The sequence below is a fragment of the Balaenoptera ricei genome, chromosome 6 (genome assembly GCF_028023285.1).
Source record: "Balaenoptera ricei isolate mBalRic1 chromosome 6, mBalRic1.hap2, whole genome shotgun sequence".
Taxonomy (NCBI): domain Eukaryota; kingdom Metazoa; phylum Chordata; class Mammalia; order Artiodactyla; family Balaenopteridae; genus Balaenoptera; species Balaenoptera ricei.
The window spans coordinates 24,873,873-24,886,331 of NC_082644.1; the positions used below are offsets into that span (position 1 = coordinate 24,873,873).

General features: G+C 37.5%; 1 protein-coding gene across 1 annotated transcript in view; it reads left to right on the forward strand.

Moving 5' to 3' along the window:
• The window catches only part of LOC132367729 (V-type proton ATPase subunit B, brain isoform-like), a 62,528-nt gene extending 50,851 nt beyond the window's left edge, over positions 1-11,677 (forward strand). Inside the window, 10 exon segments of the mRNA XM_059926313.1 lie at positions 26-102; positions 573-713; positions 1,049-1,150; positions 1,530-1,627; positions 2,277-2,400; positions 4,003-4,153; positions 5,950-6,032; positions 7,309-7,413; positions 8,259-8,388; positions 10,323-11,677. Coding sequence (XP_059782296.1) covers positions 26-102; positions 573-713; positions 1,049-1,150; positions 1,530-1,627; positions 2,277-2,400; positions 4,003-4,153; positions 5,950-6,032; positions 7,309-7,413; positions 8,259-8,388; positions 10,323-10,462 — 1,151 coding nt within the window. The 3' untranslated portion in view covers positions 10,463-11,677.
• Positions 11,678-12,459: the final 782 nt, after the last annotated feature.

Consider the following 12,459-nt stretch of genomic DNA (forward strand, 5'->3'; position numbering starts at 1 on the left):
GTACTGTCTCGTTACTGTTTACCAGGTCAGGTATTCAATGGCTCAGGAAAACCCATCGACAGAGGTCCTGTTGTACTGGCTGAAGACTTCCTTGATATCATGGATAGGGACAGAAAATGGATTTCTGTGTTTTGGGGAAAATAGCATCTACCTATCTTATACCTTTGTCAGAGAAAGGGTGATTTTTATGATACTTTAAGTAGATAACCAACATACTCCATGTTTGATTAATTATGTTTTGTTTATTATTTAATAAATTTATTTTTCCTAGAGGTTACCTTAAATTTTTATATTTTATTTATTATAAAATATCACCAGGATATATCTGAGATGTAAAAGCCATACTGGCTTTGAAATTAGGATTTCTCTCTTATTTGCTATACATTACGTTTCACTTTACTACCATATAATTTGTGAATCTACAAAAGATTAATGGAAAAGAATATTTAAACAGTTTCAGATTTCAAAAATAACTGATTTTTTAAGAGTAGAAAGAAATGCTTTATATGCTTTATATGGTTGTAGTCTTAATGTAGAGACATATTAAAATTTTCCCTTTTGGAAATGCATTAGGCCAGCCAATCAATCCTCAGTGTCGGATCTATCCAGAGGAAATGATTCAGACCGGCATTTCGGCCATAGATGGCATGAACAGTATTGCTAGGGGGCAGAAAATTCCTATCTTCTCTGCTGCTGGCTTACCGCACAATGCGGTGAGACCTAGAATCTGTTTGGTATGAAATTTAAGGAGAAAGAATTTCCGAGTGCTTCACTCTTAGTGAGAAACCAAATATAGGATTTTCAAGGTAAATGCCCAATGTTACTGTTTATATAATCCAATTACATTGACTCTTTATCTACACATATCTGACTTCTTGCTTACTCTTAGGAATCTGCAAAAATTACAAAATAGTTTCATTGGGTAAAGCCCTTTAAGACCACCCAGTTTCATTTATGATTACAGTTCCCCAAAGTTTAGGGTAAAAGTTATTTTGTTGTAGAACTATTATTTTAGATTTTAACTTGGTTCTTTTGTACTCCTCATCAGATTGCAGCTCAAATCTGTCGCCAGGCTGGTTTGGTAAAAAAATCCAAAGATGTAGTGGACTACAGTGAGGAAAATTTTGCGATTGTATTTGCTGCTATGGGTGTAAGTATTATCTTTTTCTGTTTTAGTATGAAATGTAAAAGTGCTTGTGTTCTTAGAACAATGTAGAAAACTACACATATATTATTCGATTTATCTCTAGGCAGAGAAGTTGCAAGTTGGCATTTTGGGCAAACCATGGATTAGTATTTAGCATTTGACTGTGGAATGTAAAAATAATTCCCTTTGTGCCCAAAGCAAGCTGTTTACTCTGTTGGCTTTTGTGAACGTTTTGGGGGTACTTGAACCTTTAAAAGAAGGAGCAGTGCAGATCTATAGCTTGGCCTTCATCAGAAATAAATATTGGGCGGGGGGGGGGAAGAAAGAAAGAAATATTGAGAATTTTTCTTCTCCCAGCACTGATGAAGTCATTGCCATTTAGGTAAACATGGAAACTGCCCGGTTCTTCAAACCTGACTTTGAAGAAAATGGCTCAATGGACAACGTCTGCCTCTTTTTGAACTTGGCTAACGACCCAACGTAAGTAAACAAATAGAGCTGTTTTCCCCCTATTCATGCAGCCTTCTGGTCAAAAATGTCACCTTACACTAAGGAGGTAGAACATTAGAGTGAAAGCTGCACAGGCCTAGGTATGAGATAACCGTATTTAAATTCCAGCTCTGCTTCTTGCAAGTTATTTGGTTTGGGGTAAGTCACTTAGGCTGTGAAGCTCAGTGTCTTCTTTCATAAAATGTGATAAATAATACTTGTCTCACAGAGTTGTTGTGCATATGAAATGAGATAATAGTGTAAGTTACCTGGCACACAGTCCATACTCAATAAATGACCTTTTCCTCTTACCTGCAAAATCTGGCCCCTACTTCTTTCATCCCTTTCTCCTTCTCTCTCTCTTCCTTTCTTGCTCAGTTTTGAGAACTATATAGTTCTGAGAAATTATGGGGCATTTATAAAATAAATCAATTTAGCTGTGTAGCACTAAGTAATTCTTATTATGTAAATGCATAAAAGAACTCTGCCTTACTTAAGAACTTTTAAAGTAATAATTGCTTAACCTTCCTCAATTTATGTGAAACTTTAAAAGGGAGACTGTACTATTATTTCTGGAATCATTTTGTGTTTTTTTTGGCCTTTTTGTTTGAGTGACATAGGACTTAATGTTTCATTTCAGTATTGAGCAAATTATCACTCCTCGCTTGGCTCTAACCACGGCCGACTTCCTGGCCTATCAGTGTGAGAAACATGTATTGGTTATCCTAACAGACATGAGTTCTCATGCTGAAGCACTTCGAGAGGTAATTTTTTTCTTAATTAAAATGGATTATCTTGTCAGGGTTATCTTGTCCCTCTGCAAGTTTTCATTTTTTTTAAAATCATGTTTTTTAAAATGCATTGCTCATATATTAGTAGAATACCTTAATTAATCAGAAAAGAAAATATTACTTTTGTCAACCTAGTTGAAATGATTAGAGGACGAGATTTAAATTATTAGCCTATTTATCATACTCTCACTGTCTCCATTGGTTAAGACTGGATTCTTAGAGAGAGTAAATGATGCAAGCTATTTAATCAGTTACTCTCCCAGGTAGTTCTGTCTCTGTCCAGACTGTCAGTTTTTAGCCCTTTTCAAGAATTCCATTTTTAATGATGTAAGTTTTTATTTATTTACATAAGTAAAGACTATACTGTGGCAGAACCCTCTTCAGAACTTTTTTTTCCTTTAGAAAACTCAGTGATTATTTAGAAACAATATAAGATTCTAGCAGTTACCATCCAGAAGTGTGGGGTGTTTGTTCTAATGCAAGTTACTGAAATTTTGAGTGACTTGCTCTTTAAAGTGTGCAAAAAAGGGAAGAAGACTTTTGAAGAGACAGGCTTTATAAATATCTAGCTTAAGATTCCCTAAGATCCATCATCATATCTCACTCGGCTACAGTGCTTTTTCATCCAAGGACTTCTTTTCTCCCATCCATCACAGATACTTTTCTAAAAGGCAGTAAAAATAAGTATTAGAAAAGTGAAAATTAAAAAAAAAAAACAATTTACAAACCCTTTTATTAGTATTATTAGATTCGACAGACAATTATTCTATCAAATTGCCACTAAAGTTTTCTATATGTTTATCTTGCTTTCTGCATTATCTCCTTTCACATTGATAAAAGCTGGTCTGCAGGCAGGCCACGCTTTGAGTAGCACTGCTGGAGCATACTCTTGGAGGAACCAAAGTAGCAGTTAGAAGTTGGGCTTAATGACTCACAGTTCTTGTTGGCTGTAGATTAAAATGTATGCATATATTCTAGTGTGCATGTCTCTAAGAGAAAGACCATTTATTACTATTCTTGTCTTGTGCGGTGATCCAGGGAAATCATCTGGCCCTTGATTGCGGTTGTAAGTTGGGGTTAATAACATTAACTTCCTCATAGGATTGTTGTGAGGATTAAATTAAATAATGTATGTAAAGTGCATCAGATGATTTCTGATATATGTATTTCCTTCCCTTTTGATCTTTTCAGGATTAGCTTATGTAAATCTGGCAAGATCCATAACATGAAGGAAACCTTGTGAACTGAGAATGTTCTCTTAGTTTTAAAATGTACTACCTTTGATTTATAAAATTGCAAGCAGATTTTCTTCTAGCCAGCTATTTGAAGATTTGTGTTATGGCAGTATGATTTTAGCAAAAAAACTTTTGGTCCCCAATTGTCAACATTTTTGTTGCAGAATAATCTGAATTTATGTCGCTAGATTTTTCTAAATCGTTTCTAGAGGTGATATTTAAAACGAATAAGATGATATTTCCAACTTTGTAATTTGGCATGTTCAAACAAATGTTTTCTAACCAAGCTTTAATTTTCATTTTCTGGTATGTGATACTGTTCTCCTTGACTCACTGTCAGGTTTCAGCAGCCAGGGAAGAGGTTCCTGGTCGACGAGGTTTCCCAGGTTACATGTATACAGATTTAGCCACACTATATGAACGCGCTGGTAGAGTGGAAGGTAGAAATGGCTCTATTACTCAAATTCCTATTCTCACCATGCCTAACGATGGTAAGTTTTGGGTCTTTGGATTATAGCATCCCTAATCGTTGTAAGGACTTTGATTTGAAGAGAGAAGACCATCTATCTTTTTGAGTTGAAATTCTTTTGAGAGTTTATCCTCCAGAAGTTGACCTTACCTAGTGATTTGTTTCTAATAAAATTTTTCATTTCAAAACTACCCATAATTATTATGCTTTTGTAGAAAAATTTTCTTGTAATTTTAATTTTTAATTTTTATTTATTAGCTAGTATTTAGTGTCTACTATTTGCAGGACACTGGTCTAGATGAAAGAAACGAATTTTTAAAAAATGTATGGGCTCTACTTAATGTAAGCCTCTCATTCTAGTTGGATATTTTTTAAATGTCTGTGCATCAGTAATTTAAGGTAGCCAAAGTGCCAGATACGGAGCACGAATGGTAAATGCCACGAGACTCTAGAGCTAGAACGATCATCAAAGACTTGCTAAAAATTACTTGGTTTTATCATGTGTGTGTAAGTGCACACTTGCAGCGCCTGCCTGGAGGTGTGCCCAGCAGCTCCCGGGTGAGACTTGCAGCATTCCCCTTGTGTTAGTGTCTTTTTGTCTTTATCTCAGTCTTTTAAAAACATTTTTTCAAACTATTTTCAGAAACAGTCATAACTCATTATAACTGAGCACTGTTCTAAGTGTTTTGTAAGTTTTGACTCATTTGATCTTCATAGCGACTTTTTAGATGCTCTCGTGTGAGGCACAGGGAGGTAAAGTGTCACAGTTAGGAAGTGGCGGCTTTAGAACCAAGGCAGGGGCTTCCCTGGTGGCGCAGTGGTTAAGAATCCGCCTGCCAATGCAGGGGACACGGGTTCCAGCCCTGGTACGGGAAGATCCCACATGCCGCAGAGCAACTAAGCCTGTGCGCCACAACTACTGAGCCCGTGCGCCACAACTACTTAAGCCCGCACGCCTAGAGCCTGTGCTCCACAACAAGAGAAGCCACCACGAGAAGCCCGCGCACCGCAATGAAGAGTAGCCCCCCCACTCCCGCTCACCGCAACAAGTGAAAGCCGTTGCGCAGCAACGAAGACCCAACACAGCCAAAAGTAAATAAATTAATAAATTAAAAAAAAAACAAAACAAAAAAACCCAGGCAGTCTGAATACTACCTCTGATGTGAAAATGATTTGTTCCAAGGAAGTAGCTACAAAATTACTCTCTGTAATTTAACAGACTTAGAGATGTCTTGCTCTGTAGGACCTGCGTGGTGCTGCCCGTGTAGTGTTGCTTAACTTGTTGAGCCTCTCTGTATTTTCCATGTTGAAATGTTGTGTATCCCTCTGGGATAGCTTATGGACTGAGAATGTTCTCTCAGTGTACATCAAATTGGCAAATCTCTGCAAATGAACTTTGTGTTTAAAATGGAACTTTATATTTGGGGGAGAGAGAACATAACTAGGAGAAATAGTACTTTTTATGAAGATAGCTAATGTAACTTGTGCCAACACATGTCTAACTGTGCTGCAACCAAATAAGTGAGACTGGCCAATACGGTAACCTCTAGCCACATTTGGCTGTTTAAGTTCTAAAGTTTATTAAAATCAGATAAAGCTTGAAATAAAGTTTTTCAGTCACATTAGCCGCATTTCACATGTTCAGTAGCCACATTTGACCAGTGGCTGCCATATTGGACAGCACAGATAAAGCACTTTTCCATCATCACAGGAAACTATTTTCTATAGCACTGTTTTAAGTAGTGCAGATTGACTTCCTGTGGTTTTGTTTATATGAGATGGACACTTTAACTAACATCAGGTGTCTTTCTCTGGTAGATATCACTCACCCCATCCCTGACCTGACTGGATATATTACAGAGGGGCAGATCTATGTGGACAGACAGCTACACAACAGACAGGTATTTGAGAGTTGAATGATGCTCTAAGCCTACAGATCTATTCTTCAGTTATTCTTTAGTGACTCTGACTTTGCTCTTAGGAATTATTTATTTAGAAAATATCAAATTGAATTGTTTTTAATATGGCTATAAAATTGTCATTTCTGTAATACTAAAATCCTGGTGTGGAAAAGAGTGCCAGAATTAAGAATTAAATTTCCACTTTCTTTATTATGCCTTAAAATGGAGTGAGTTGTTCAAAGAACTTTTTTGGGTCTTCTGTTCCATAACGGTATAATCTACCACTTTTGTTATTAATACAAGAACAGATTTTTCAGAGTTTCTTCTTTGTCTTTTATTGTTAAAATTTTTTTAATTGAGGTATAACTGACGTAACATTACATTGGTCGCAGGTGTACAATGTCATGATTTGATGTTTGTATATGTTGCAGAGTGATCACCACAATAAGTCCACTTAACATCCACCACCTCACATAGTTACAACACTTTTTTTCTTGTGATGAGAATTTTGAAGAGCCACTCTTCTAGCTACCTTTAAGTATGCAATACGGTATTATTAACGTACATAGTCACCATGCTGTGAAAGTTCCATCCCCATGACTTACTCATTTTATAACTGGAAGTTTGTACCTTTTAACGTCCCTCACCCATTTGGCTCACTCATCCCCTGCCTCAGGCAGCCACCAGTCTGTTCTCTATCTGTGAGCTTGACATTTTTTTGTTTGTTTTTTAAGGTCCCATATATGTGAGATGATATGGTATTTATCTTTTTCTGTCTGGCTTATTTCACTTAGCATAGTGCCCTAAAGGTCCATCCATGATGTTGCAAACAGCAAGATTTCATTCTTTTTTATGACTGAATAATCAAAAACAGATTTTTTATTGGTTCTTTAGTAGATGCCAGCTTCTGATATAGCTTTTAGGTGAAGTTATTGTTAATCTTTTTATGTGTGATTTTATGAGTCAGAGTTCAGAAGACCATTTGGATTTGCTATTGTAGGCAGATGTTGAAAATTCAGTTTTTTAATAGAATCTTGTACTGTTTTGTAGATTTTACTTTTTGGATTTGATTCTCAAAAAGAAATCTTAACCTGTAAAATGTTTCTTACTTCCTTTTCTTACCAGGAAGAGATATTAAGAATCATCTAGGAAACAAATGTAGCAGTTTTATGCAATTTAAGCAATAAAAATGAGTTTCAAAATCCTCCTTTACTACCAGTAAAGCTTGAATTTTGTACTTAAATATCATATTTTCCCCCTTCCCCTTTTACCCAAGATTTACCCGCCTATTAATGTGCTGCCCTCGTTGTCTCAGTGAATGAAGTCTGCTACTGGAGAAGGTATGACCAGAAAGGATCACACCGATGTATCTAACCAGCTGGTACGTATGTTTTCTCCAGGATTGTGTTTAAAGAAATGAATACTTTCTCAGTTCATGCTGCTGTCTTATACCTCTTGTCTTTCTTCCATATCACTTTTCTTCTCCCCCCATCAAAGTAGAATTTTAATATAGAATATATAATATAGAATACTGGAATACAGAAACATTCATTAGAGCCAAGCAGTCTTTTTCATAAGGATAACTGCTCATGACAAAGATTAAAGATCACATGCTTGAAACCCACCTCTAATGCTGTATGAGGTAGTTTTTAAATAAAAAAGGCATAAGACGATTAAGTTTTTATTAGTAACCTTTATTATAGAGTATTTCTGAAAGACTATTCTAACTAAATTTTTGTTTAACATATTAGGCAATCACCAGAACGCTAAGGGATACAGCTGTGTATATTCTATGAAATCCTTGGTTTCTATAGTCCTGAGATTGTATACCAAGCATAATTAAAGAAAAATACATTTGACCTTAAAGTAGAAATGATAAATAAACCTACTGATAACACAGATATTTTTTTTTTGAATAGAATTTAGAGATGGATTTCTCCTATTGTGTAAGTTGTGATTTTTAAATGCTCTACAAAATGGAAGCTCATTGATATATTGAGGGAGTGTATTTTTTGTAGAGTGTTAGTAATGTCTATGTATTGCATGCCTGAAGACTCCTTCCTTAGTGAGACTGCTGTATAATAAAGTCTTTCCAATACTTGCATATGTGAATTATGTTTGGAAATAATGTGAAATACTGTGAAGATAGCTACAGCAATACACTTATAATGCCCAGAGTACCGTTACCATTTATAAAGGTTCATGTAAACCTTGTTTTCTCTTTAGTATGCATGCTATGCTATTGGTAAGGATGTGCAGGCCATGAAAGCCGTAGTTGGAGAAGAAGCCCTTACCTCAGATGATGTGCTTTACTTGGAATTTCTGCAGAAGTTTGGGAGGAACTTCATTGCTCAGGGTAAGATTACTATTTTCCTATGAATAGAAACAGCATCATATGTAGTTTTGAGGACTTCTTTCCTAGTCTGAGAGAATTTACATTGGTCTCCATACAATTTTCCTTCTGATTAGAGAAGAGGTTCTTCCAGCCGCCTGCCATGTCTTCGTTCTTAGCCCTCTGGTTCCTTCCCCTCTACCTTCAATTTCTTTATCCATTTATTTAGCTCCTGTCTTATTTTTTATCTTCCTTACAACCGGCCTTCTGCTCTCCTACCTCCATTGCCACTTCTCCTCGCTCTTAACCTCTCTGCAATGCTCTCCTCTGGCTTTGGGGGTTTTGGACTTTCCCAGTCCCTCTGTTTTCATCCTCCTGATTTCTTATCTTCCTGCTTCTTAATTGTTAATGTTCCCAAAGGCTTAATTACCTGTTCTTTCTGTGCTTTTTTTCCCCTATGCTGATGACTAACTTGCTATGTATGAGCCTTTACCCTCTTTCTGAAGCTCTAATCCCACATCTCCAGCTAGGAAGCCTGTGTTTATGCCACCATCCCCTCTGGCTCAGCGTGGTGAGAACCAAAGTATTTTCTCAACTGACCACCTGCCTAGCAATTCCCTTTTCAATTTCTGTCTACCTCTGGCATGACCATTACCCTAGTTAGCCCAAGCTCAGGAATTGGGCATTCTTAACCCTCTTCATTTATTCTCCAGTCATCAAATATTTGCTAATTTCCATTGTTCTCCTTTGAAACATCTTATCCTGTTCTCTTTTCATTCCTATTAAAAAAACTCAGGCCAGTGTTTCTCAAAGTTGAATATGCTTTTGAATCTACCAGGGATCTTGTTGAAGTGCAGATTGTGATTCGGTAGGTGTGGGTGGGGCCAGAGAGCCTGTATTTTGACAAGTTCCTGGGCGATGTTGAAGCTGCTGATCTCTGACCACTCTTTGTGTCCCAAGACCTAGTCCAGACCTTTGTCCCATCATCCTTGGCCGTTAGTGCCAGCATCTTCACCAGTCTCCCTGACTCTCTATGTGCCATTGCCGGGGTAAATTTAGTATTAATTTTATTGATTGTCCTTCTGTTAAAAAGTCTATAATGGTTTTTATCACATAGCATGTGTAGGGCTTTCAAGCTGTTTTGTTTGGTCTCTTCCCTACCACCCCTGCTAATGCTGGTAAACTCTATTTTTGACCTCAGTGATACTTACAAACGATGTGTTTATTTTGGAATAATGCATCAGCTGCACCCTTAGGATTTGTGCACTTTTCTATTTGTGTGATACATTTTTTAAGTACCATTAAAATCCCCAGAACATATGATTGTTGGGTTTTCTAAAAAAAAAAAAAAAAAAAAAATTATGCAGAACCTTAATATCTTAAAAAGATAAAAATTATTCTGGTAGAGAAAGAATGCAGAACTCTAGCCACTCTAACTCCTTAGTTAAAAAATGAGATTATTTGCAGGATAAGAATGATTCTGCTATTAAAAATAATAATAGCAATAGCAAGTTTGAAAACTTTCACGTGGACCTATTCAGGTGCTTAATTGGCATTTAAGGCCTTCTAAATATCTGTACTAGCCTCCTTCAGGTCAGCCTGTGTTGCTGGGAAACTGCTTTTCTCACTACTCTCTGGACAAAACTCTGGGTCTAGTTTCCATTATTCCGTGGAGTGTTTTTAGATCCCACCCGTTGTTAAACACACACACGCACGCACGCACGCGTCCAACGTCTCGCCTGCGGGCTTTCTCGCTTTTCTCTGATTCCCAGGGGTACCTACTGTCTAGACCCTCATTTCCACATTTGGTCACATCCAGTCCTGGGAGACCTGACTGCTTTGTGTCTCTTTTTTATACTTCATGCTCACAGTGCTAGACCCATAACAATAAATTTTGAATAACGCTGATAAGTTGGAAGTACTTGGCCTTTATTCATCTAATCTCAATTTTCTGTAAGGTCCTTACGAAAACCGCACTGTCTATGAGACTTTGGACGTTGGCTGGCAACTGCTCCGAATCTTCCCCAAAGAAATGCTGAAGAGAATCCCTCAGAGCACCTTGAGCGAATTCTACCCTCGAGACTCTGCAAAGCATTAGCTGCTACTTCATCGCTGGCTCGATGCTCTTGTGAAATACTGGTTCTGTTTTCTTTATTCCTTTTGCACTCCCCCATCCCCACCTTTGTGTTGGAGTTTACTGTGTTACCCTGTAATTAAAAACAAAGAATAGGTAACATATTGTGCCAGTGTTGCAATGTTTTAAACTGCTAACAGACTTTAAAATATCCCGTTCCGAAAACCTGGAACTGCAGTGCTTTGTTTAAAGTAGCTGAGGGTTGGAGGTGAAGTTTTCTTACTGATGTGTGTATTTGTACGTAGTGGTGTAGTTAGCTGCCTAGTGTCCTCATTATTTGGGTCTCTCAGACCTTCCCTGTCCACCCCCTCCAGAGTATCACTATCTGAAGTTATAATGCTTTGATCTCCAAACTAGGGACAAGATAGGGTCTGAAAGACGCTTCCTCTCCGAGCCGAGATGCTCTCCTGAGCGCTTGTTTTTAGACTTTGGTGTGCCTCTGGGTCTGCTCTAAGCAGATGGCTTTTCCTGTCCACCTGCTGTTTCCTATTTAATGAATAGGTTAGAAATAGAGTTTCCTTTTCCTCTTTGGTGCGGATAAGTTTCAACTCCTGTGTCTTACTGTTCTCCCTCCCTCTGAGTAACACAGAATCATGAAGCTTTTGCCCAACTGGCATTGATCTGATAGTAGTGAGATGCCCTGTCTTGATGATCCCTTACTGGGTTTCCATGCAGAGGAATCATAATGAAAATAATTAATAGAATTCTTGGTTGGAAAGAGTTGGGATACAATTTTTTAAGAAAGAAAAAACCTATATCGGTTCTACATTCGGACATGCTAACAGTGGTTTTAAGTTTCTAAAGTGTTGACCGGATGCTAAAGGCAAGGTGGGGAAGAGAAAGCTCTTCTGTGTATGGAATCTTTTATATATATATATATATAATCTATGGATATTTTAAACTCTGTTAGATAGCAGCCTTTGGAAAATCCCCTATTTGGTCCTGCTTTCTGACCTATCTGCCTTTTCAGGGTAATCTTGTGGCACAAGTGATAGCATTTAAAAGCTTTAGTCTTTTAATTCCTCCTCCTTCCTGCTGCGAGCCCTGAGCTGTCTTCTGTGCACTTCTGACATGTCTACTGTTTGGTCTCTCTGTGTTCTTTGTTACTTGGGTGCAGTAGCAACTTCTCTGTGCATTCCATCTTTCTTTCAAGTTGTGTAAAGTTCTTCACTTTTTTTCTCTGAGGGTATAGGGGGTGGGGGGAGTCAGCATGATTATATTTTGATGTAGAAAATGTGACCTGGATATAAAATGAAGATAAATATTAAATTAAATGGAAGATACCTAAAGTGACTCTGTATCTTCTAATCAGAAAAGCAATAGCAACAAGCAAATATATAATAATGCACCTCTCTTTGATTGACAGTTTTGAACATCATAACCAGTATTGTGAACCACCCCCTTGATTCACAATATTATGAACCATGTCCCCTTTACAGGGACATGGCCCATGTTCTGTACTCTCTGCCTTTTAGGCTGCCCTTTCAAGCTATTTTCAGTAATACCTCTTCCAACATATTATAGTTTGATCCAAGGTTGAGAGTTGCTAGGGTGTGGGATTGTTTGTTTGTTTATTTGTTTGTTTTGCAGATCGTTAGTGGCTGTAAGTTCTCTGAAACTTGAAGTTTTGATTCAGGGTCCACTTAGCATTTTCGAGAGTTACTAAGGTGTTTTATAGCATTCTTTGTTTCAGACATTCTCAGGACCTCTAGAGCCTGTCTGCCATGAATGAAAGAGGGTAATAAATGGAAAATGAAATACATACTGAAGCAAGCCAAAACTTGCTTCAAATAAAATCTGAAATAGATGGTCCAGTATATAAAGAAAACATACTTGTTAAAGCACAGGGATGTGGCATCGCGGTGGTCTCCCATTTCTTTCCCCTCTTCAACTCAGAGTGACATTTAGGAGATGTAGAGGAGGAGGCTCAGTCATAGCAAGAGTGGGTAGACCTGTGTTCT